General features: G+C 53.6%; 4 protein-coding genes across 7 annotated transcripts; 3 read left to right on the forward strand and 1 right to left on the reverse strand.

The window, feature by feature from the left end:
* The first annotated feature begins 257 nt into the window (after positions 1 to 257).
* Positions 258 to 8,235, forward strand: LOC108027573 (calpain-D). 4 transcript variants are annotated; one of them, XM_017099078.3, is made up of 9 exons: positions 258 to 841; positions 1,961 to 2,598; positions 2,944 to 3,925; positions 4,401 to 4,726; positions 4,785 to 6,403; positions 6,484 to 6,990; positions 7,054 to 7,320; positions 7,389 to 7,531; positions 7,601 to 8,235. In XM_017099078.3, exons 1-9 carry the CDS (start codon positions 582 to 584, stop codon positions 7,776 to 7,778), a joined length of 4,920 nt encoding a protein of 1,639 aa, XP_016954567.1. In that variant the 5' UTR covers positions 258 to 581; the 3' UTR covers positions 7,779 to 8,235. The 4 variants fall into 4 exon arrangements, with proteins under 4 accessions (XP_016954567.1, XP_016954568.1, XP_016954569.1 ...); XM_017099079.3 differs by lacking the exons at positions 1,961 to 2,598; positions 2,944 to 3,925; XM_017099080.3 differs by lacking the exons at positions 4,785 to 6,403; positions 6,484 to 6,990; positions 7,054 to 7,320; positions 7,389 to 7,531; positions 7,601 to 8,235 and having other exon boundaries at positions 2,944 to 3,266; positions 4,401 to 4,534.
* Positions 8,236 to 9,491: 1,256 nt separating this feature from the next.
* Positions 9,492 to 13,302, forward strand: LOC108027592 (ubiquitin carboxyl-terminal hydrolase MINDY-3 homolog). Its single transcript, XM_017099110.3, has 6 exons — positions 9,492 to 10,201; positions 11,113 to 11,246; positions 11,316 to 12,060; positions 12,156 to 12,315; positions 12,374 to 12,533; positions 12,599 to 13,302. The coding sequence occupies exons 1-6, from the start codon at positions 9,799 to 9,801 to the stop codon at positions 12,743 to 12,745; spliced, it is 1,749 nt and encodes a 582-aa protein (XP_016954599.2). The 5' UTR covers positions 9,492 to 9,798; the 3' UTR covers positions 12,746 to 13,302.
* Positions 13,303 to 14,250: 948 nt separating this feature from the next.
* Positions 14,251 to 18,891, reverse strand: LOC108027589 (fl(2)d-associated complex component). Its single transcript, XM_017099107.3, has 5 exons — positions 18,010 to 18,891; positions 17,152 to 17,791; positions 15,938 to 17,075; positions 15,292 to 15,706; positions 14,251 to 15,092 (listed from the first exon to the last, which is right to left on the reverse strand). The coding sequence occupies exons 1-5, from the start codon at positions 18,701 to 18,703 to the stop codon at positions 14,500 to 14,502; spliced, it is 3,480 nt and encodes a 1,159-aa protein (XP_016954596.1). The 5' UTR covers positions 18,704 to 18,891; the 3' UTR covers positions 14,251 to 14,499.
* A 369-nt stretch (positions 18,892 to 19,260) lies between these two features.
* Positions 19,261 to 21,536, forward strand: LOC108027497 (succinate dehydrogenase [ubiquinone] iron-sulfur subunit). Its single transcript, XM_017098940.3, has 3 exons — positions 19,261 to 19,634; positions 19,980 to 20,766; positions 21,035 to 21,536. Exons 1-3 carry the CDS (start codon positions 19,418 to 19,420, stop codon positions 21,237 to 21,239), a joined length of 1,209 nt encoding a protein of 402 aa, XP_016954429.1. The 5' UTR covers positions 19,261 to 19,417; the 3' UTR covers positions 21,240 to 21,536.
* Positions 21,537 to 24,091: the final 2,555 nt, after the last annotated feature.

Raw genomic sequence — 24,091 nt, forward strand, 5'->3', positions numbered from 1 at the left:
TATTGTCACTTTTACTACTTTCGTAGGCTCCAACTTTTTCGCGAATGCTTCCTTAGCTTGTTCCCATGTAGTTTGTAGTTATTTTGTTTTGCAAAAACGTTCATTTCTGAAAAGACTACAAAAAGCTCAACTCGTTTCATTTGCCACTGTTTCAAGGCCCAGAGAAATTTTACAGCACTGGTCATGCGGGTTCACACACTCGGACTCGGGCAACCCTGCAGGTGCGGGTATGCGCGCATCTCGACAACCCTGGCGGCAACAGTTAAAAAATGGTGTGAAACGAAACGAAACGGAACGGCGACGAAACGGAGAACGCGGCGTGCAACTGTTGGAAGCCAAAGCCATCGCTTGGTCCTCGTCTTGGTCCCGGGCACTGGTCCTCCTAATCGATCTCCATCTCCGCCCGGTCACCACTTCCATTGGCAGTTCCGGGCACCACCTCCTCAGCCACAGCCACATTCGCATCCACATCCCCCCATCCACTCCCCCGCCAGCCAGCCAACAACAACAACAACAACAACAGCAGCAGCAGAAGAAGCTTAGCTTGCGACTAAAAAGAACTGCAGCGATTCGCCCGCGAAATGGGCACCATCTCGTCCGTGCTGCAGTGGTCCTGCACCAAGTGCAACACGATCAATCCCACGGAGTCCCTAAAGTGCTTCAATTGCGGCACCGTTCGCAAGGTGTTCCCCCAACAACAACAACAACAGCAGCAGCGAAGGGTCACCGCCTCCTGGACAGCTGATGATGCACTGGAGCACGAGCAGGCGGAGAAGGAGAAGGAGCAGGCCGAGAAGGACAGGGACAGGGAGAAGGAGAAGGGCAGGGCGGCGGTTGCCAGGTAAGCGGAGCGGTCGCCACAAAAACAAACAGCCTGTGCCTCCAGTGTGCGAGTGTGTGTGCGTGGGTCCCGTGTCCGTGTGAGCGTCAGTGCTGACGCCCAGTTGGAGCTTAGAATACTAGCTAGAAGTATACCCAGCTATAGCTATAATATAGAGTATGCAGTTTTGCCAGAAATTCACTTTCAATTTAGCCTAGTAGATTTTTAATTAATTAAAATTACATTGCAGTAGCCTGAAATATGTATGAGTGTACAGATTAAAACCGTCTATTTTGGCGAAATCGCCAGATTTTTGTAAGAGCTTTTGGAGGAAAGAATCATTTAGTTCAGAGGACAGCTCTTTATCAAAGTCATGTAAACTATCCTTAGGGATTGTGGCTAACTCTTGATATGATAACTTGATATGTTCAAACATAAAACTTAATCCTATAGTATTTCATTCCATAATCATACAATTGCTTGGCGAGAAGCGGTGGAAAGCGAAAGAGTAGTACACAGTTTTCTGTATTAACACTCGAACTAAACTCGGATTAAGATTAGTAGGAACTGTTTTTAGAATTGTCTTCTAATTAAGGCCACGTTTGCTCAGCCATGGAACTGGTGGGTGAGCATTTGCGAAGAGGACTAGGAAATGTATTAAGTTCAAAAATAATTTTTTACCTTCTGGTTTTAGTGACTGAAAAGAGCCCACTAAAGCTAGCTCTTAAAGCCAAGCCGTCGGCACTGGCGATTGTCCCTGAGCGTGTGTGAGTGTGTGCGTGAGAGCATGTATACACAGCAGCGGCAGAAGCAACAACAAAACAGCCGAGCAGCGAGAATTGGGGAAAATCGATTTGGATAAAGAAGCATTGTTTACAAGTTTATCGATTCGATTCGCGAACTCGCTCGCAAGAGAACTCCACTCCCAAGGCGAACGGACGAGCGGAGGGCAGCCAAAATGACCAGTCATTGAGCTAACCTTTGCGGGCAGAGCAGAACAGAGCAGAAAGTCGCCCAAAATCAAAGATCCAACATTCGGAGCCCAAATCCAAACCCATCCAATCCAATCGAACCCAATCCAATCTAGACCAAACCAAACCCGACGACAAAAAGCAAAAACCCCATTTACCTATTTTGCAGGAGCGAGTACAAGCATGTGTACAAGTCCCTGCTGCGCGGCTGCCTGAAGAGACCTCAGCGGAACAGCCAGAACCTGCCCGCCAATTGTGTGGACTGCGAGGACACGCGCAAGTACATCAAGAAATCCATCGAGCTCTACCGCCACTTCTCGAACCCGGCCCTCAACCGGCGGTGGGTGTGCCACGCCTGCGGCACGGACAACAGCTCGGTCACCTGGCACTGCCTCATCTGCGACACGGTCAGCTACCTGGCGCCCATCTACAAGGACGCCATTGCCGCCGACCGCGGCAGGAGCCAGGAGCTGGCCGGCAGCCTGGGCAATCGCGGCGAGCTGCTGGGGGCGGACCATCCACACCACCATCACCACTACCTGCATCAGGAGCTGGAGGAGCAGCACCATCAGCAGCACCAGCATCAGTTACATTCCCAGCACTCGCACAAGAGGCACCTCAAAGGAAGATCTGGATCGGGCCCGGCATCTGGACCTGGGTCTGGCTCGGGCCTGCGGCGCACTCAGAGCCTGAGCACCGCCATCGACAAGAGCGCCTCCGGGCGCAGCTGCCACATCTGCTATGCGAACAACCAGAGCAAGGACATCTTCAATCTGCCGCAGGTCAAGCCGGCGCCCCAGCTAACAGGTGCGTTCCGCGTGGGTATTCAGAGCATGAGCATTACCATCCTTCACATATATATCTTATTGTGAGCGCAGTTATCACTGACAAAGATCTTATAATTTATTTATTTAGTCCAAAAACGTTCATTCACTAACTTGAGAGTTGGTTCCGAATTAAAAGAACAAGGGCTTCCTTAGAAAACATATAGATGAAAAGGGAGACAAAAAGTAGTAGGAAATTATAAAATGCGTTTTGCTTTATATAAATACCTTAAACCATATTTGTAGACAAGTTGATAGGTGTTAAATTAGTATATGAAAGAAAAAATTATGCCAGATGTCTATCTAATCCCTCTCCGACTTCTCGCAGGGATTCCCCCTGTGGCCGCCTGCAGCAACTCCCGTTTCGCGATTGCCAACGACACGTTTTGCCGGCGCAAGCAGAACAACAACAACAAGAACCAGAACCACAAGGTGGTGCGCGAAAGCGGGGCCAAGCGGAAGTACAACTTCACCATCACCACGCTCTCGCGGTCGGCGGCCAAGGATGCTGGCCAAGGCCAGATGAAGCCCCTGCGCCAGCCCCTTAATCTGAATCTGAACCAGAATCTGAATACCCAGCAGGAGCAGCAGAAGTCGCCGGCGAATCCGCAGCAGCAGCTGCAGAGGAAGGCCCAGCGGGAGCCAGCAGCAGTGAGTATGAATCCAACGCAGTTCACCATTCCGCGGAACGGCGTCTTCATAGCCGTCAACGAGTGGTCGGAGCCAATGGCCAACAGCTCCTCAGGCTCCTCCAGCTCCAGTCATCACCATCATCATCACCACCACCATCACCACAGCAGCAGCAACAGCCAGAGCAACAGCCAAGGCAACAGCAGCCACAGCAATAGCATAAACAACAACAGCAGCAGCTCCGGGAGCAGCAACAAGTTGTATGAGAACGAGTGCGTGGCCCTGGCCCAGCAGCAGCTGAGAGCCGCTGCTGCCCAGGCGGCACAGGCGGCCGCGACGGCGTTGGCCATTGTGGGCTCGCCCTCCTCCTCTGGGAAGGCGACGTCGTCGGACCCCACACCACTACCACTAGCCACCATGCCCATCTATGCGCAGGTGAACAAGCAGCACAAGCTCAAAAAGAAGCAACAGATCGCCAGCGCAATTGAGACGCAGGCGAACAACAATGGCGGTGGGGAGGTCAGCGGTCAGGATGCGGTCAGCGAATCCCTCACAGGACTGGGCACTAGCACCAGCACCGACGGCAGCGGCGAGGCCAGCGACTCCGAGTCGCAGGTGGAGGAGCACTCCATCTACGCCAAGGTGTGGAAGGGACCGCGCAAGGCGACCGAATCGAAAATGTAATTGCCAGCAGGCGGGCGAGGAGATTAGCCCACACACCCATCCAAACTCCTATCCCTCCAAACAAAACACGCCTTTGTTTCGCTTATCAGTTGACTAGGTTTTTCTTGTTTCGTTTTTGCTGATAATTTGCGTGGCGCTTAGTCACTCGGGGGCTTTCTGTTTATATTTCGCTTTTTTACCCGACTGCCAGCTTATTATTTCGGCCTGTTATGTGTTATGTTTTAAGCAAATTTTGTAACTACATGTATATGATTTTCACTGACGGCTGACTTGCCCACAGATTGTCATAACTCTTGTGAGGTAACTGCAAAGAGAACATCCTCCGATTGAGGTTTTTAACATAGCTTTTAAGGAATCCGGATCCTCAGAGTCATGACAGCTCGTGTGGTCGCCTATGATTTCGTTATCTCCCATTTTATTGAATTCTGAACTTGGATGCTCGATAATTGATGGTTTCGTTTTCGATTGCAGTACGCATGATCCAGGGAGCAGCAGCCGCCTAGTCATAGCCACATCCGCGACTACGGCGACAGCATCCTCCGGAGCGGCGATCGTTGCAGCAGCCGGAGCCGTGGCTGCCACGCGCCTCGACAATAAAGCACAGCTGGGCAACAACAACGGCAGCCGCAGCAAGATGTGGACATGCATCAAATGTTCCTTTGCTTACAATCGACTCTGGCTGCAGACATGCGAGATGTGTGAGGCCAAGCTGGAGCAGCAGCAGCTGCTCCAGCAACAACTGCAGCAGCAGCTTCAACGGCAGGCGGGCGTGTCGTCCTTGAGTCAAGAAAAGTCAGGTAAAGTTAGCCGCCTTTCGAGTAAATCCCAATCGTAACGCTTGATTGTGCCTTCCAGAAACCCCGCGCGACGAGCCCTGGACCTGCAAGAAGTGCACCCTGGTCAACTACTCGACGGCCATGGCGTGTGTAGTCTGCGGCGGCTCCAAGCTAAAGAGCATCTCTTCCATCGAAGACATGACGCTGCGGAAGGGCGAGTTCTGGACCTGCGGCCACTGTACGCTGAAGAACTCGCTTCACTCGCCGGTGTGCAGTGCCTGCAAATCGCACCGCCAGCCGCAGCTCTCGATGGCCATGGAGGCGGTGCGCGAGCGTCCAGATGGCCAGTCGTACGAGGAGCAGGATGCAGCAGCCGTCGCGGGAGGAGGGGGAGGCAGCAGTGGCAGCAATGGAGCCAGTGGCCATCCGTCGAGCGGCAACGAGGTCATAAAAGCATCCACTGCTTTAAATCTTCCGCTGGCTTCGGTGGCGTTGCCCACGCCGCTGCTGCAGATCCCAACCACGTCGGCGGCTGGGCTGCGTGGCTCACGCAGTCCCTCGCCCAGGATGCAGCCACTGCCGTCGCTCCAGCAGCCGCAGCAGAGAAGTTCCAGCTCTTCGGGCGCGATACCTAAACGCCACAGCACCGGCGGCTCCATTGTGCCCAGGAACATCTCCATCGCCGGCCTGGCCGGCTACAACCTGCAGCAGGGCCAGGGTGTGGGCTCCGCATCGGTGGTGTCGGCATCGGGAGCCGCTGTCGCTGCCGCAGCAGGAGCCAGCTCCAGCTCGAAGAAGTGGCAGTGTCCGGCGTGCACGTACGACAACTGTGCCGCGTCCGTCGTCTGTGACATCTGCTCGAGTCCTCGGGGCCTTGCGAGCGCCGTGCTGGGCGAGGCTCTGGCCAGGAAATCGATTCGAGTGGCCCTGACCCCGGCGGACATTCGGCAGGAGAGCAAGCTGATGGAGAATCTGCGCCAGCTGGAGGAGACCGAGGCGCTAACCAAGTGGCAGAACATCATCCAGTACTGTCGGGACAATAGTGAGCTCTTCGTGGACGACTCGTTTCCGCCGGCGCCGAAGAGCCTGTACTACAATCCGGCGAGCGGAGCGGGCGAGGGCAATCCAGTGGTGCAGTGGCGACGACCGCACGAGATCAACTGCGACGGCGGGGCGTATCCGCCGTGGGCTGTGTTTCGCACCCCGCTACCCTCGGACATTTGCCAGGGCGTCTTAGGCAACTGCTGGCTGCTCAGTGCCCTGGCGGTGCTGGCGGAGCGCGAGGATCTGGTCAAAGAGGTGCTGGTCACGAAGGAGATATGCGGCCAGGGGGCATACCAAGTGCGCCTCTGCAAAGATGGCAAGTGGACGACGGTGCTGGTGGATGATCTGCTACCCTGCGACAAGCGCGGCCATCTGGTCTACTCGCAGGCCAAGCGCAAGCAGCTTTGGGTGCCGCTTATCGAAAAGGCGGTGGCCAAGATCCACGGCTGCTACGAGGCGCTGGTCTCCGGCCGGGCCATCGAGGGGCTGGCCACGCTGACGGGGGCGCCCTGCGAGAGCATACCGCTCCAAGCCAGCAGCCTGCCCATGCCCAGCGAGGATGAGCTGGACAAGGACCTGATATGGGCCCAGCTGCTGAGCTCACGCTGCGTGCGATTCCTCATGGGAGCCAGCTGCGGCGGTGGCAACATGAAGGTGGGTTCTGCATATTCAATCATATGTTTCACAGCTGCTTAGGGCACCCTTCTTACACCACTGCTTACCCTTAACGCTAGGTGGACGAGGAGGAGTACCAGCAGAAGGGGCTGCGCCCGCGACACGCCTACTCGGTACTGGACGTGAAGGACATCCAGGGACACCGGCTGCTCAAGCTGCGCAATCCGTGGGGTCACTACTCTTGGCGTGGCGATTGGTCGGATGACTCCTCCCTGTGGACGGACGACCTGCGGGACGCCCTGATGCCGCACGGCGCCAGCGAGGGCGTCTTCTGGATCTCATTCGAGGATGTGCTCAACTACTTCGACTGCATCGACATCTGTAAGGTGCGCTCCGGCTGGAACGAGGTGCGGCTGCAGGGCACCCTGCAGCCCCTGTGCTCGATCTCCTGTGTGCTGCTCACCGTGCTGGAGCCGACGGAGGCGGAGTTCACGCTCTTCCAGGAGGGACAGCGCAACTCGGAGAAATCGCAGCGCTCGCAGCTGGACCTGTGCGTTGTGATATTCCGCACCCGCTCGCCGGCGGCGCCGGAAATTGGTCGTTTGGTGGAGCACAGCAAGCGGCAGGTGGGTCTCCCCATACCCCATACCCATTGCACGGGTTTAAGCTAAAGCATTCTTGTGCTCCAGGTGCGTGGATTCGTGGGCTGCCACAAGATGCTGGAGCGGGATATTTACCTGCTCGTGTGCCTGGCCTTCAATCACTGGCACACGGGCATCGAGGATCCGCACCAGTATCCGCAGTGCATCCTGGCGATACACAGCTCCAAGCGACTGCTGGTGGAGCAGATTAGTCCCTCGCCGCACCTCCTGGCCGACGCCATCATCAGCCTGACCCTAACCAAGGGGCAGCGGCACGAGGGGCGCGAGGGCATGACCGCCTACTACCTGACCAAGGCAAGTGCTCCGCGAACTTCGCAATCCCACGGAATTTTCGGTCTTACCCAGAGGGCTTTCCTTTGCAGGGCTGGGCGGGTCTGGTTGTGATGGTGGAGAACAGGCACGAGAACAAGTGGATCCATGTGAAGTGCGACTGCCAGGAGAGCTACAACGTGGTGTCCACGCGGGGCGAGCTCAAGACGGTGGACTCGGTGCCGCCGCTGCAGAGGTAGGTCCCCCTTGCCCGCCCATCGAATGTGCCACCAGCTAAGTGTATACTTGTTTGCAATGCCCACAGGCAAGTCATCATCGTGCTCACCCAGCTGGAGGGCAGTGGCGGCTTTAGCATCGCCCACCGGCTGACCCATCGGCTGGCCAACTCGCGCGGCCTTCACGACTGGGGGCCGCCCGGCGCCACCCACTGCCCGCCCATCGAGAACGTGCACGGACTGCACGCCCCGCGGCTGATCACCTAGGATGGGGCGGGAATCGAATGGATCTCGCCACGCTGCAACCTGCATCCTGTATCCAGTGTCCAGTATCCTCCCGCTCATTTCTATCCGTACTCTAGTCGATGTTCTGCCAACGTCTCACATCACAGCGAAGAAAACCAAAAGCTTAGACCAACCATCAATCGAATCGAACCATATACAAGTGCACAGACCCGTGCAGATATTATGTATGTGTATACTACAAGGCGCGTTCGGAGCGGCGGAGCAGATCGCTTGGGACACGGCAGAGTCCGAGTCGAGTCCGGACTCCGGATTCCGGAATCCGGAGACCTCGGCACAATTCCCTCAGGATCAAAGGATATATGTTTTGACTTGAGCGCCGACGATTGTGGATTAATTAGATATGTATTGTGAATTTAAGTGCATCCAATATGAATATGTGTATTGTTTTAAAATAAAGACTACAAGTTATAAAAGCCGACGCAACGCAACAATATTTGTACCACCAGCCACCATGTAATAAAGCCGCGCAATTGCCTTTAGCGCTATCATTATCTCTGTCAGTTGTGCTAAACTTTAGGTTTCTGTGGTAATCCAGAGAGTTTCCGACTGTGCCATCATATTTCCCCAGCGTCAGCACGTACGATTCCTGCTCACTCCCAATCCTGGATTCGTCATAGTGAGCGTGGCCTGTGGATCCGTTCACCTTGCCAAGCTTAATGTAAAGCTCGTGAGGGCGTTCCTAGGCACCGATACACTGCGCGCACTTTGGCTACATCCTGCCAAAGTAGTTATCAGTGTGCGCTGAAAAACGATCTCTGAGTGTTGCGCCTCTATTCGTCCTTCGTGGCTTGCTATTTGTTGTTTTAACTTCTGCAGTTCTTCGTTCGTGTCTGGAAGTTCATTGCACTGATTTTTCGACCCCAATCCACAACCAGGGATGGGTCCGCCCTAGCAGAAAGCCCCTTCAAGAGCGAAAACAAAAGGAAGAACCCCAAGCACGCGTGCATTTTGCTGGAAGATCGGACAAACCTTGACTAATCTCGGCTCAGGGTGAGCGGCTTATAGACACAGAAGCCGCGTACAGCATGTTTTATTATCATGGAAATCGCGTATATACTGTGTGTTCCCAGCCTGTGATAACCCCAATGATCTCAAAGTTTAAATAGCTGGCCATTTTTGTGAATTTCCGTCGCCTCCAAAAACTTTCATTCTGATCATTGGCTCCCAATCTTTGTTATCAATTTTGTATTGCTATTTCTCTCAAATGTGGTATAAGTCTGAGTTGTGAGGTCTGGCGTTTGCCAAGTGTCATTATTGACATAGGTGCTAGAATAAATTCTGATATTTTAAGTCAGAAATTCTATTGGGTTGTTTCATGAACCCTAAACAGTTGGACATTGCATGCTCGCTCTCGGAGGTGGACTTTCTATTCAAAGTTTTGATAGACCCACAATCGTTTCCAGCACTTCAACCGCATTTTGATCGGTGGCTGCGGCAGGTAAGTTGGCATCAGCAATCCCGCCAGCTCGAGGTGAAGGAACTGCCCCAAGGTTCAAACTGAAAACTCACCCTACTGCCCACAGCGGTTTCCGGTGAACGGCACTCTCCTGCAGCGGTGAATAGCTCGAATAGCTCGGGTCGGCGCAAGAGCACGGTCACACGCGAGTGTGGTGGGTGCCCCGGCTAGCGGCAGTGGCGGTTCGAGTTCCAGCGTTCCCAAGTCGCCGATAGACCACCGCCGCCAGCTTGGCACTCATCGATCGCCTATCGATGCATCGATAATTCGCGGTCGCACTCTGTACACTGTTGCATTTGCATTCGCCAAAAAAAAGGGATAAAAGAGCTGGGCGAAAATGCCAACCGAATTGGTGGGCCAAAATCGAGTGAATCCCATCTAAAGCAGCGTTTAAGCACCGAGGCGTGCCCGAGCGAGGAGCAGCAGCTGACCACCAGCGGACGAGGTAGTAAGAGAAGTGCATCGTTCAGCGCACAGCGTTCAGCACCCTGCACTCTGCATTCTGCATTCTGCGTTCTGGCGGACATGAACGACGAAATCGTGCGCGAGCAGCGCGGCGGCGAGGAGTCCTCGTCCTCCGTCTTGCCAAAAACTGCAGCGGCATCGATGACGTTGGCCTCGGCGGCCTCGGCCTTGGAATCGCAGGCGCATTCGCATTCGCACACGACCAGCCCAGCCGCCAGCAGCGCCAGTCCCTGCAGCAACCCCCCCACCATTGGAGCAGCTACCTCTCCGTCGCCGTCTCCGTTGGCGTCCGGCGGGCAGAAGAAGCCCCCGATGCAGCAGGAGCAGCAGCAGCAGCAGCAGCAGCAGCAGCAGCAGCCGCTGCCGCAATTGAACGCCACCGATATGCGCGAACTGCGCGAAATCAAGCAGTTGCTGTGGGGCGACAATGTGCGCGAAGATGTATTCAAGCGTTGGTCTCAAGGTAACCACCCAATCAACAGCCCCATCCCCGTTACCGTCGCCACCACTGCCCTTGCACTGTGCACCACCCACTGCAGGCGAGAAAGCGCGCCCTTTTTGCTCCCAGCCATGGTGATGGCCCGTGGAAGTGGGGGACGGGCACCCGAAGGCTTGGATGGAGCTGGTGTCTCATCTTGGAACACTCCATCCTATCAGTAGGGTCGACTCCTTCTTTCGCAGTTAGCCAGCACATTCAGTAGGTTAATCTGGAGCAGAGCAATTCAAAGAATGCCAAGTTAATGGCCGAGCATAACACCAAGCAGCCTATTCACACAGTACCCAATATTTCAGTTGGTTCGTCTGCATATATATATGTTTGGAACTCAAAAAGGATTCGTGTTAAACGACAACAAATTCTTCTTTCCCTAAGCATTGACTTCTGAGCCCCTTGTAGGTTTATTTAGTTAAACCTATCGCAGGCCGCTTTGCCAACTAAACAACTCTCTTTTATACAATCAGATGGGGTAAAGTAATCCGGGTAATATTTCAACTAATCGCAGGTCGTGTTCTAAATTAATGTTGTTTCATGTTTAAGCAACAGAAGTTCTTTGTCAAAGTAGTCCCTCTTTTTTATATTTTAATTTTTAGTTTTTCCTTGTAACAAGATTTATTCATGTTATTGTATATCTTTATTGTTTTGGAGCCCGTAAAAACTCAAGGGAATACAGCTTTAAACCCTTTTTGATGGCTTGCTTTTCGCAAAGTTAGTAACTCCTAAACATACTCTCCAATGGTCTACTCCTTAATCACAAGTGGAAGACAATAATTCGATTACAAGCAATGAAATAGTTAATCCTCAATGTATATATGCGCTCTCAGATTTGTATCTCGCACTTATGACCACAACACTAACCCGCACCTAACCCCCTGCAGGATTCGAGTTTAGTAAAGTGGAACCGTCGGCGTTAGTCCAAAAACAAGGCGGTCCTTGTGCTGTGATAGCGCCGGTGCAGGCGTACTTGCTTAAGATAATTATCATGGACATGCCGGGCGTCAAGCTGTCGGAGGTGGGTACACTGCTGCCGGCACTTCCTGGAGCCCCAGTCTAATCTCCGTCCATCTCTCTCGCCACTCAGATTCCCAACGACAAGTGCCAGAACCTGCTGATCCAGGCGCTGTGCAACATCCTGAAGAACTGTCGGGCGCCACGCTACCGCATCGTCCATCTCCTGCGCCGTCGCGGCAACGCCACGGAGGATGGTTCAACCAAAGAGCGCTCACCAGCTGCTGAGGCCGAATCTGCTTCTGCTTGTGCTGCGGCTGGCCCAGTCGGATCGATGGAGGAGGCGGCCGGCGGCGTGGAGCTGGCGGCCGAGGCCACACCCGGCTCGGTCAACGAGTGGCTGCAGGAGCAGCTGTCCAATCTGGATCCGCACCGAGAGCTGTCGCCGGATGAGTTCCACGAGCGCCTCCACACGCTCCACTTCGAGGACATCGGCGCAGTGGCCCGCTACTACGTGGAGAACTACGGCCAGCTGGCGCACACCTACGGCGTGCTGCTCTTCATGTACTCGGTGTTCCTGACCAAGGGCTCGGAGCTGGTGGCCGCCGACATATCGGACACGTCGGAGCCCCTCATACACAGCACCTACGGCTACGGCGGCCAGTCGCTGATCAATCTGATGCTAACGGGTCGCGCCGTCGCCCACGTCTGGGATAACGAGCAGGATGTCGGCGGCCTGAAGCTGCGCGGCATCTGCGAGCAGAGCGACATCGGGTTCATAACGCTGATGGAGCAGATGCGCTACTGCACCGTGGGCTCGTTCTTCAAGAACCCACGCTACCCCGTCTGGGTGATGGGCTCCGATACGCATTTAACCGGTGAGTCATCCCGGTAGTCAACCTTTTGATCACAGCACATTGAGTGCACTCGCCTTTGCCAATAACCCTTATCTTATCCGACTGCCATCCCCCAGTTCTGTTCAGCAACGAAAAGAGGCTTGTCTCGCCAGAGACGCCCTCGGAGACGGGTCGTCGCATCTTCAAGTCCTACGACCCGGAGGGCAACAATTTCATATCGACCACAATGCTGCGCGAAGTCCTCGCCGCCCTAAACTTGGTCAGCGAGCCGGCCTAGTAAGCTAAACACCCTGTCGTTCCCCAAGCCTGTGTTTTTAATCGATGCTCTTCGCAGCGTGGCGCTCATGCAGAAGCGTCTGGATCCGGAGAACCTGGGCATCATACTGTTGAACGCATTCATGGACGAGTTCTTCCCTCTGGAGCGCCGCTCCACGCCGGACACCTTTGAGCTGATGCACTACAACGGCATACCGGGCTCCAATGAGAGCAACAAGGTGAGCTCATCCGCCATCTGCTTGTGGTTTATTTTACACTTGAAATGCAAATGCTTCCCCGGCAGGTGCGCTACTATTGCGGCTCGGCCATTCTTCTCGAGGGCGATCTGAAGTCGATCTGCACCTCGAACCCGATGGTCACCTGCCTGCAGACCAAGTGGCCCAACATCGAGATCAACTGGCACGACGCCCACATGCCCTCCCTGAATTGACGCCGTCAAGGGGGCAAGGGGCAGTCGCAGCAGAAGCAGCAGCAGAAGGAGGGCAGGAAACCAAAAGGACGAGGGGGGCGCCCAGGAGCGAGTGGAGGGCAGGAGCCACAGCTGTAGACACAAGAAGGAGAAGCGATTGCACGTTTTTATTTCAAACACCCTTCAGTTTTTTGTATTTATTTCGAACACTGCTGACAACAAGATATTCAAACGCAGCAGCTGAACACTTACAAATGCGCTTCGGGAAGGAGCTGCAGCCATGTTGATGGATCCGCAGGAGAATAGAAGATTTACGCCAAGCGTTGACTCACACAAACCCCACAAAAAGGTATATTCCATATGTGCATAGCCCTATGCAGCGTGGAAAGTAGAAAATACAAAAAATGTAAAAACGAAGGGAACGAAGGAGCGTACATCCAGTAAGAACTCAAACTTAAATTCAAACTTGTACGTTTAACTTTGCATTGCAAAACGAAACTCAACTAAAAATACAGGCAACACAAATATACCTTTATGAATAAACTAAACTAAACTAAAATAAAAACTAACAGAGCGGAGCGAATCGTAATTGAGAATTAGGCAGGCAAAAAGCGAGGCGACCCAGGCGAAGTCTAAGCAACATTAGTTTTTGGCCTTTTACCAGATTACTCGTAGTGTTCAACCATTTAATGAAATTAAATAGGCACAGTCACGGAGGCAGGATGCGCGAACGACAGCGCTGAGGAAGGAAGGGCTACTGAAGGACTAACGTCAAAGCGAAAGAGATAGCGAAGCAGGGAAGGAGCAGGCAAGACTACTTCGACGCCAAACAAGAACTAAGTATAAACTAACAGGAGTAATAATTCAACTCAAAATAAACAAATAACCCAGAAATCTCATAAAAATGTTGTGCATTTGTTCCCCACTGCAGAGCAACTTCTCCGCCGAGAGTCTGCCGGGTCCCCACTTACTCCCAAGGTGTAAACGTAAACAGTATCTAGATGTGTGTGTTTAATGAGCGTCAGCCCCGCCTGGAGCCTCCGATTGCATCCCCCTTCGTTGTATGTACTGTAACCAAATCAGTTGAGGCACCAGGGCTACGACATGTTTTGTGTGTCACTCTTTTGGCAGACCCCAACACCAAGCGTAAACTGACTCAGTTAAGATCGTTGCACCTAGGCATCACCCCTGCAATCGGGTGGCGTTAGTCTCGCATTCACCGAGTTGGACTTGAGATCCTCTGACTTGAGTTCTCGCAAAACGTTTACAAGTTATTCCACGTTGCCTGAGTTGCTTATTACAAATAGCTTAAACATTTACCATAGCCATTCTGAATGCATTTATCGAAATAAAACTGAACTTACATTATTTTCGGCACTAGGTTTCTTATAAAACTGTTCCCAGCAACGATATAATAAATCTACTATTGAAAATACCGAGAGCCTCCTATCCTTTCTTCGCTCGAACACCTTGGCCCATTGCCTTTCAGCACGCTATATCCGATTTTCCAAACCGTAATCGACTCGTTTAATAGGACAATAACTTTTATTAAGAACATTCGTATGTGTGTATTAATGCTTTGATATTCACAATTTTCATAGAAGAGGAATCCACATCAAGTTGTTTATTACAATTAGGCTTACTGCGAGCAATCGTCTCTAGTAGCGCCCCCGCCCGCGCTGCTTGCCCTCCTGGCCGCCCATGAAGATCTGTATGTCCAGTCGATAGTGACGCGGCTTACGGCGCCGCCTCGCCATCTCGCCGGGCATCGGATCTCATTTGACATCCAGGAGCCGGCGCTGGAACATCTGCATGGCCAGGTTGCGCAGCCCCTCGCCCACGATGGGCACGCTGCGCGGGAACTCGCACTCGCGGGCCGGCAGACCGCAGAGCTGGCGGCGCAGTCGCAAGTCCTGGCGAGCACTCAGGGCCCGGCTGCCCGGACCGCAGACATTGCCCACCAGTCGCTGGCGCTCTGCAGCGGCGTGGCGCAGGCCCATCTGCACGCATGCCAGTGGCTCCAGTTGCTGCGGACTGGCCAGGAATTCGCGGTAGTCGAGCAGCGGCGAGGACGTCTTGGCCGGCGGCTCCCCGTCTCCATCCAGTTCGCGCTCCCGTTCGCGCTGCTGGCACTGCTCCTTCTCCTGGATCAACTGCTGGCGGGCCTCCTCCATCACGCGGCGGGCGTAGCTCTCGCCCGCCATTCCGAACGAGATGCCCATGTCGAGGAGCACGCGGTGCGGCTGCCATCGCTGCTTGGCGGAGGTGCCGCGGTCCACTCCCTGTTGCGCCGCCTGGGCCTCGGTGGCCTGCTGCCGGGTCTCGGCAATCAGTCCCTGCCAGTCCACGCCCAGGGCGTCGCCAATGCCTGCGAAGTGATGGAAGGCAAATCGGATTTCAGTTCGGATTCAGGGGATGAGTCGTGTCAGGTGACCACATATCTACGTCTACATGCTCAGAGCCCAGTGCTTGAAGTGATATCATCAGCGAAAATGGACTTCTAATACTTATACATGCATTACGATTTACTAGCCATGGGTCACGTTCGTGGCCAGCAGACTGCTCACCTTTGTGCCGAGCGTCCTCCTCCAGCTCGCCATCGGATATCTCCTCAAAGTCCAGCACCTCATCCACCTCCTCGCCCTTGATCGGGTGCCCGGCCACGCCGTGAAGGCACTCGCCCTTCCGCTCCTCCGCTCCGTTGGTGTCCATCTCCTGGTCCGTTTCCGCTGGCAGCTCGCTCTTGGGCCGCACCTTGTCTGTCTTGTTGAGGATGTCGTCATCGCTATCGCTGATCTCGCTCAGCTCACCCTCACCGGCGACTGTGGTGCGTATGGGCTCCAGCTTCACGGGATTGCCCTCGGAGGTCAGCGAGTGGTTCAGATTTTGCGTAGGCGAGTCCTGGGCGCCCAGCTCCGGTGTGCCTGCCGAGTCCTCGGAGGCGTCCTCCTGCTTGATGCACACGGTGTTCAGTTTGCTCACCTGAAAGAGGGATTGAGGCACTTTAAACGACATTGCTCTTCAATATGTAGTTGTCAACTGGCTGGAGACTGTCAGTCAGTCAAAGAGTAAAAGCCTGCACTTGATGGGATCTATGCATTTACTTATAAACAAAAACGAAACCATGGTCAATATGATACGATGGGATGCATTTGATATCACTATGGGCTTGGACCTGGGCAAGGTCCACAGTAAATGAAAAACTAAACCTACCTGGGCGAGTATTCCTGGATTGGTGGTGGCATTGGCGGCACTCTGGGCCGCCGCCTTGGCCGCTGCCACTGCAGTAGTTGCGGCGGCCACAGCGCTCGCCTGTGCGGCAGCATTCGGCTTGCCGGCGGCGTTTAGAAGAGGATTCTGCTGCGGTGTCTGCGTCGGCGAGACTAGCGGCGCGTGTGTGTGCTTCTTGAGGAAGCCAGAGGAGCCTGCCAGTCCTCCGTCCCGGCCGACTCCGTCTCGGCCCCCGCCATAGGGTAAGCGCTTGTGGGGAAACCCCCGGGAATAGCCGCCGGGGGGCTGCACCGGCAGTGTCATCAGCGGCGGCGGATGGGATCTGTAGCCGGGCCGATCGCCGTGATCGCCATGACCTCCGTGGCCACCGCGCCGGAAGCCTCTGCCCGATCCCCGCTCGCCCCTCGGGTGGACATGGTGGTGCGGTGAAGCCGGATGCGGATGGGAGGGCGGTGGCGGGGCATCCTCGTTGTCGCGCCAGTCACCACCAGTATTGGACGACTGTTGCTGCTGCCAGGCGCGTGGCTTCTCCCGCTGATCGTGCTCCAGCCAAGCAGGCTCGTTCTTAATCAACGGCCTGTCGCCACCAACGCCGCCGCCGCCTCCGGTGTCCGGCCGATCCTCGCGATCTCTCTCGCGTTCCCGTTCCCGATCACGCTCTCGTTCCCGCTCCCGCTCTCTCTCACGCTCGTCGGCGTCCCAGTCGGGCTCCGAAGCTGAGTGGTGCTGCTGCTGCGAGGACGGTCCTCCGCCCGTATGCGCTGGGGGCTTGCCACGCTTGGGTCCGCCCACAAAGCCGCCGGGCCGACCCGGTGTGCCACTGGGGCCGCCACCGCCGCCGCCCTCCTCCTCCCAGTCGCGCTCCCACTCCGGCCGGAAATCGCCCCGAGGCCCAATGTTGCGCTCCCTCTCCCGGTCGCGTTGCTCTCGCTCTCGATCCCGCTCCCGCTCCCTGTCGCGGATCAGACGATCTCGCTCGTCCGGATACAGGCTATCCTCTGTATCGAGCTCGCGGTACTCGCGTCCCTGCAGCTCCCGCTCCCGCAGCTCGCGGGCCTCCAGCCAGGCCTCCCGCTCCCGCGAGGAGTAACGGGCATCCAGGTAGGCGCGCTTGTAGGCCCTAAAACCGGTAAAATGTAGTTTAATGTTTCTAAAATCAGCACTCCCAGGAAGGCTACTGTTATTTTATAATTTACCTTTCCCGTTCCTCCTCCGAATACATGTCCCGGGGATCCCGCATCCGGGGCGCATAGTGCTCGGGCAGGGGACTGAGATCCCTGCGCCGATACCTTCGCATCTCGTCCATCAGCCCGTGGCCATGTCGCTCCTCCAGGTACTCCTGCTCCCGCTCATAGGGATCCAGCTCCCGCTTATCGCGCACATGACGACCACGTTCGCGCTCCCGTTCCCTTTCCACGGTGTCCAGGGATCGCTCCCGGCTGCCGTAAGGCGGGAGATCCAGGTCTCGACCCGGTCCGCCCCGCTTGCCGCCCTCCTCCTCCTCCTGGCGGCGCAGTTTCTCGCGAGCCAGGCGTTCCCGCTCCCGCTGACGCTCCTGACAGCGGGCCAACGCCTCCGCTCGCTCCTTGTCCCTGGCCGCTTCTCGCTCCGCCCGCTCGCGTTCCCGGTCCCTCCGATCCCGCTCTCGCAGGGAGAGGTCGTGGCGTTCGCGTTCCCTTTCCCGTTCTCGCTCACGCTCCCTTTCGCGTTCCCGCTCCAGGGAGGGAGTGCGTCCACGCGCTCTGGTCTGGATGATGATCTTCTCCCGCGACATCAGCTGGTGGTGCATCCGCGAGGACGAGCTGCTTCCTCCGCCGCCAAGTCCAGACCCCAAGCCTAAGGATGCAGGTAGGAATATTATTTAATTGACCCTTATACATAGATGGTAACTAAGAGCTTATATTTCCATCGTTCTTGGATAGCACTCATTAACCCAGAAGTGGGTTATTCTCTCGAAGGATTTACATGACCTTCTTATACGACTTGTTGAACAGAAAAATGGGGTGTTCGATGAAAAGTATAAGATTACCCAGGATCCCTTGGCGCCTTTTTACCTGGACTCTTTTGCCGCTTGCCCACGATGTCCTGGTGGATGCGTATCTTAGTGGTGGTGGTGGTGCTGCTGCTCGGCGGACTCCTGCTGCTGCCCAACCGGTGATGGTCGCGCTCCCTGTCCCGGTGGACGGCGCGCAGCTTGTCCCGCTCCCGCTGCTCCTTGCTGGCGGCCCTGAGCCGCTTCCGTTCGGCCAGCTTCTTAAGCTTGGCCCGCGTCGTGGGCGACAGGGAGCGATGGACGTGTCCACTTAAGGCGGCAGCAGCCCTCTTCTTGAGGCGCGCCTCCTTCAACTTTCGCTTGATGTGATTCCGCTTGGCCACCAGCTTCTTTTGCACATGATCCCGTTTGTCTCGCTTGCGGCGCGACGATGGCTCGTCGCCCGACGAGCTCCCAGCGCGTCGGGAGCTCTTTTTCTTGCGATGATGGCGCTCCGCGGAGCGCGGGTGATGGCCATGGACGCCATGGGTGTGGGGATGGCCATGGACGCTGCCGCCGCCGCCACCGCTGCCGGGGCCCCCGAGTCCGCCGCCGGGTCCGCCCACACCGCCCACGCCCACGCCCTGCTCACTGTCCGTGCTGCTGTACGAGCTGCTCCCGCTGTCCGAGTCCGAGGTGGAGTCCGAGCTGCTCGAGTGCGTCGCGCTGTGGCGGGCGGCCTTCTTGTAGCGGCGCAGCGACGACTTCTTCTCCATCGCCGCGATCTCCGCTAGCCTGCGCGCCTCCGTTTTGGCTGATTCTCGTTGGCGTTTCTTGGGGGTATTGCGCGAGTCCTTTTTCTTTTTCTCGCCCCTCTGCTTTGTTGTCCGTTTCGCGTTTTCTTTTGGTTTTTTCGCTTTTTTCGCTCTTCCTCTTCCCCTTTTCGGAAGCTATCGATAGTATAGCAACACGGCACGCAGGCCCATCGATAGTTCTGCGGTGGCGGGAGCTATCGATACACATGAGCGGTCTTTTTAAAATGTTTATCCCAAATTATATCTAAATTTATTTTTTAGTGCTCACATATCATTCTTTTCTAGAATTCGTTTATTATGTGCGAAATTGAAATAAATTTGTTTCTTTGATTGTGTAGTTCTTTCTCTCCTGTTGAAAAATTTAAAAATAAATTTTTATATTTTATGCTTTGTTTTATTTTGTAAAGCAACCTTGTCCGCCACTCAGTTTGGCTTGGGGTTTCGCTCCCCATAATATTTGCAATCCAGTCATCCATGCGCCTCACATCGAGTTGTACTGGGACCTGTGTCCAGCCAATCCTCAGTTTTGATATGAAGTTCGACATAACAACACGTAACATACACGTCGCATTCACAAGAAACTAAAAAATAAAAGTATTCAATTTATTTCTAAAGCCAGTTTTCCCACGGCTCTTGGTGAAATCTCCTTGTCGAGGTCCCACTTGGCCGAAGCCGATGAATCTAGTGCGCCGGCAGCCTCGGCTGCTGAGTAGACAAGGCGCCCGGCTGCTGAAGGGTCTCGCGACTGGCCAGGATGTGTCCGAACCCGTTCCCCGTCTTGCGGCGGCTATGTCCACAGCCGCGATATCCGGACCAGCGATGGCTGCCGCCGCCACAGTATCCGCAATATCCGTGGTATCCCAGTCCTTCCAATCCAGTGCCCAAGGAGCAGGTGGGTTCCATATTATCTACCCATAATAAGCTATATGTGATGAACTATTAGATTTAATATAATACATACATGTGTTTGCAAATTTTTATAGTAGTCGTCTCACCTTTTTAAAAATTGTAGGGTTATTGTTTTACTTATTTTATTTGAGTTTTACATTATGTATGTCTTAAAACATCTTCCAAAATGATATGGGATTATTATTTTATTCAAGTTATATAATCATTTTAAATTTTTTTTGAATAGGAACCAAAGTGATAAGGGCAATATTTATAATTCTCTAGGCTGAACATTGGCTAGTTATTGCGAGTTAATTCAGTTCTTTTCTTTCCAAATCATACTGACCAGGAGGAAGAGCCCCCCGAGGACCAGCCGCCGGAGGAACAGCCCCAAGAAGACGTTTCGGAGGAGAACCAGCCCCAGCAGCAGGAGCAGGAGCGGGAGGAGGAGCCGCCCAGTCCGGAGGAGCGTCCGCCGGAAAGTCACCTGCAGGCAACGCGCCGCCCCCTCTACCTCCTCCATCTCCACCTCCATCGTCTTCTGCTCCATCACCTCCTCCAAAGAAAGCAAAGTCGGCCAATCCGAGGATGAAGAGCTTCGAGATCTACCGCTGGAAGCCGGGGGAGCAGCCGCAGATGCAGACCTACAGCGTGGACCTGGAGAAGTGCGGCGCCATGGTGCTGGATGCCCTGATCAAGATCAAGAACGAGATGGACCCCACGCTGACCTTCAGGCGCTCCTGTCGCGAGGGCATCTGCGGCTCATGTGCGATGAACATCAATGGCACAAACACCCTGGCCTGCGTGTCGCACATCGACCAGGACGAGAGCAAGTGCTGCCGGATCTACCCGCTGCCCCATTTGTATGTGGTGCGGGACCTGGTCCCGGATCTCAACCAGTTCTACGACCAGTATCGCTCCATCCAGCCGTGGCTGCAGCGCAAGGACCTCAAGCGGGAGGCCGGATCGGCGCAGTACCTGCAGTCCGTCGATGACCGCCTGGTGCTGGACGGGCTCTACGAGTGCATCCTGTGCGCCTGCTGCCAGACCTCCTGCCCTTCGTACTGGTGGAACAGCAACAAGTATCTGGGACCCGCCGTGCTCATGCAGGCCTTCCGCTGGGTCATCGATTCCAGGTGAGCTGTGCTTATTCAGTCTGGTTTTATAATTGTAAATCAAATCGTTTCGGTGATAAATTGAAAACAAAGTTTAATGCTACTCAAATCATTTTTGATTTTTGTTACCATTTGTAATAGTTCATTCTTTATGACCAAACAATAATTTCAAAGTCTTGTATAAGCCAAATGGTTTAACAAAACGGATTCCGGTTAGGGTTCCCGATAATGAATCGGCTAAGCGTCCTAGTGTTACTTCCTGATACACATACGTATCTCTGCTTTTCAGGGACGAGGCCACTGAGCAGCGTCTGGACTTCCTCAAGGATCCGTGGAAGCTCTATCGCTGCCACTCCATCATGAACTGCACGAACACATGCCCCAAACATCTCAATCCGGCGAGAGCCATCATCCAGCTGAAGCAGCTCCTCGTGGGACTGAAGAAAAAGGAGAAGCCCCAGCTCCAGACCGATGCCCTCTTCAAGGGGAAGTGACAGGAAGAGGTCACTCTCGGGATTCGACATAACGTCCGTGGGAGTTGTACAGGCCACACTATCGAGAGCCGAACTGATCTGATCACTCATCTAGAAACAGTGTGGGTAAACGCATTATAAAGCTAGTGGGAGGTAAAAACCCTGGGCGGGCAATACAGGTAGGAAACATTCAAACGAATTTCAGGACCCAGAATCAAATTGTAACACAGGACCTTATGGACTTTACGATGTAGCTATGTTTAGGGAAAAACGCGAAATAAAACAAAAATTCAAAAAATTGAATGATTTTACTAGGAGTGCGCAGGAAGTTGAGTGCAAAAAATCAAGTCATCTGCTAATTGATCGATTGAAAAGCAATCATAGAAATGCCAGGGTGGGTAACACAAACGAAGATCGTCAGGCAGATGGATTGCAGTTGAGCAGACTATCGAACTGATCACTGTTTCGATCCCTCGCACGCCCAGCACTCCAATGAATCCCCGGAATCTGCATTCCCCTCGGCATCGCCAGCTATTTCTGCACTTCTCGTTGCAATTAAGTGGGAAAATGCTGCAGCTATGTGGATGTTAATGTTCGTGTCTGCACCAGACCAATCCAAACAAACAGGGAATGGAGTGGAGTACACTAGAAAAAACGATTACAGTTTAGGTCTATATAATACAGTGAGTCTACAACATAGATATTTCCTGCTCTTTTATAATAATAAAAAACGCTACACACACATCTCTCCTAAACGTAATGCATATATTTTTCCTGCATGTATCCACGAAAATTAATTTCTGTGGAGCCAAAGCAGATTGGTTTTCCAATTGGCCCCAGAAGGGAGTTTCGGAGGGCAGTGAATGAAGCCAACTGTGAAAACGGTCCAAGTGTCTCGCTGGGCTTCTAAAAATAGGCCGCTGCAAATCTTCCGCCTGGTAGAGGAATTGGAAATGGAAATGAAATACTTCGATGTTGTTTTCTTTAAAAATAACAAGGCCCTCCGAACTTGTCAGCAGCCGTCGCGAAAACGGGAAAATGAAAGCAAGAAAAGCGGGAAATCTTGTCACGCTCTCATTTACACAACTTGCACTTTTCACGATGTAGTTTTTTGTTGGGTTTTTGTAAATGCCCTTCGAACAAGTATATACACATAAGTATCTCCAACCAATCAATATAATTAATCATAAAAGCTCAATAAGTATGGAAGCTTCAAGGTCCCAAATATTTGTACTGTATTATGTGTCGCTTGTTCAAAAGGGTTTTTAATTATATTTTAAAAAATAAGTAAAGAGTACCAAATACTTCGGCGTCCACACTTGACATACAGCTCGTGTTCATTTCGTGGGCTGCGACAACACCCCATCGCCTTGACGCGGGCCGACAGGCACGCATCAGCTGAAAGACCTCGGCAAGAGCCCTAGAGGATTAACCAAAGTCGGTTGATCCGCAGCTTCCCATGCTGCCGCCGCCGAAGAACCATTCCGGCGATTCTCCAGAAGCTCAGGCCCATCAGGAGCAGCAAGGCGAGGAGACAATTAAAAGGCGATTCCAGCAATGCGTCTGTTTGCACCTGCCGGCCAGATATCAGCGACAAGCGACATTGTCAACAGTGCGCCAGCCGAGCACTAGCCCGCAAAAGAAAGGTACATTTCGAAGATGTCCACACTTTCTTGCATAGCAAAAGTGTCACAAACTCCGCTAGTCTTTAACTAGCTGAAAAGGTGCCTAAGGGTATGCCGTAGCATTACATTAAAGCATGTTCCTTTTCCTAAAGTCCACAACTTGTAGGCCAGTGCTTTGCTTTAAAAATACATACATCACACACGGGCAGGCGGACTCACTCCAAAACTCTTGGAGCAAATTATGTTGGGCTGGAGACACAGGCTTCTTCGTCGCACTTCCAAGGTGTCGAGGCCGTTGACAATGTGGAGCATCCCCACCCCCATGCCCCGTCCCCCATTCCCCAACATCTTACAAGTTAAGCTGCTAAGCCGCCGCTGACGTCTGACAGGTGGCAGAGCAATCGACGCATCGGAGGGCGAAGACGCAGGCGTCTTCCGAACACATTTCGTCATAGACGCATGCTGGAATTAGCGAGATAGGGGGAGGAGGGCCCTAACAAATGAACAAATGAAATAATAAAATATGGCAAAATTACTGGGGACCAGTCGGGCGTTTTTCGACATTTTGAAAGTGAGGGGCCCCATCGAAACTCCAAAGTCTTGAAAAAGCCGCGTAGCGCACTGCTAGGCGGGAATGGCTTCCTGCTTCTTGCCAGTTAATTTGATTGCACGCTGTTGTTGCCACAGTTACAGATGATATAAAATCCGCGAGATTTATGGCTTTTAAATTTCCATTCGTGCCGGGATCTGGCGGATTGCTGGCACCCAGAGCCAAAGCGGATGCACAAATCAATTGTCATTTGGCAGGGAGAGTTGTCGAGGAGAGTGCGTTGCACGTAAAGTGAAGTTTTCAATAAAAAATGCCCACCACTGATTGTCCACTTTATGTCTTGATGGCTTTCTCAGTGGTTCGTTCTCAGCTTCCCCGCTGGCATTCACTTTCATTTACTCAGTAGTACCAGGCATAAATCTGAAAACATTTCAGCTTTTCCATTCACTATTCACTCTTGGCTCGTACCACGATCAATGAATATCAGGGCGAAAATTATTTATCGTGACCAGCCCTCGCTCGACAATTGAAAGAGCCAAACGCCTAATATACTTAGTCTCTCGTCTTAAATTCGCAGTTCTATTTTCGATTCTCACAGTCATGGTGCTCAGAGTGGGAGAATGAATCCGAACAATAACGAAAAAGCTTTCGATGATTTGGCTCAGAGTGTATGTTTCACGAATCAGAGATGGTTGATG

Source organism: Drosophila biarmipes, chromosome X, assembly GCF_025231255.1.
Source record: "Drosophila biarmipes strain raj3 chromosome X, RU_DBia_V1.1, whole genome shotgun sequence".
Lineage (NCBI taxonomy): Eukaryota > Metazoa > Arthropoda > Insecta > Diptera > Drosophilidae > Drosophila > Drosophila biarmipes.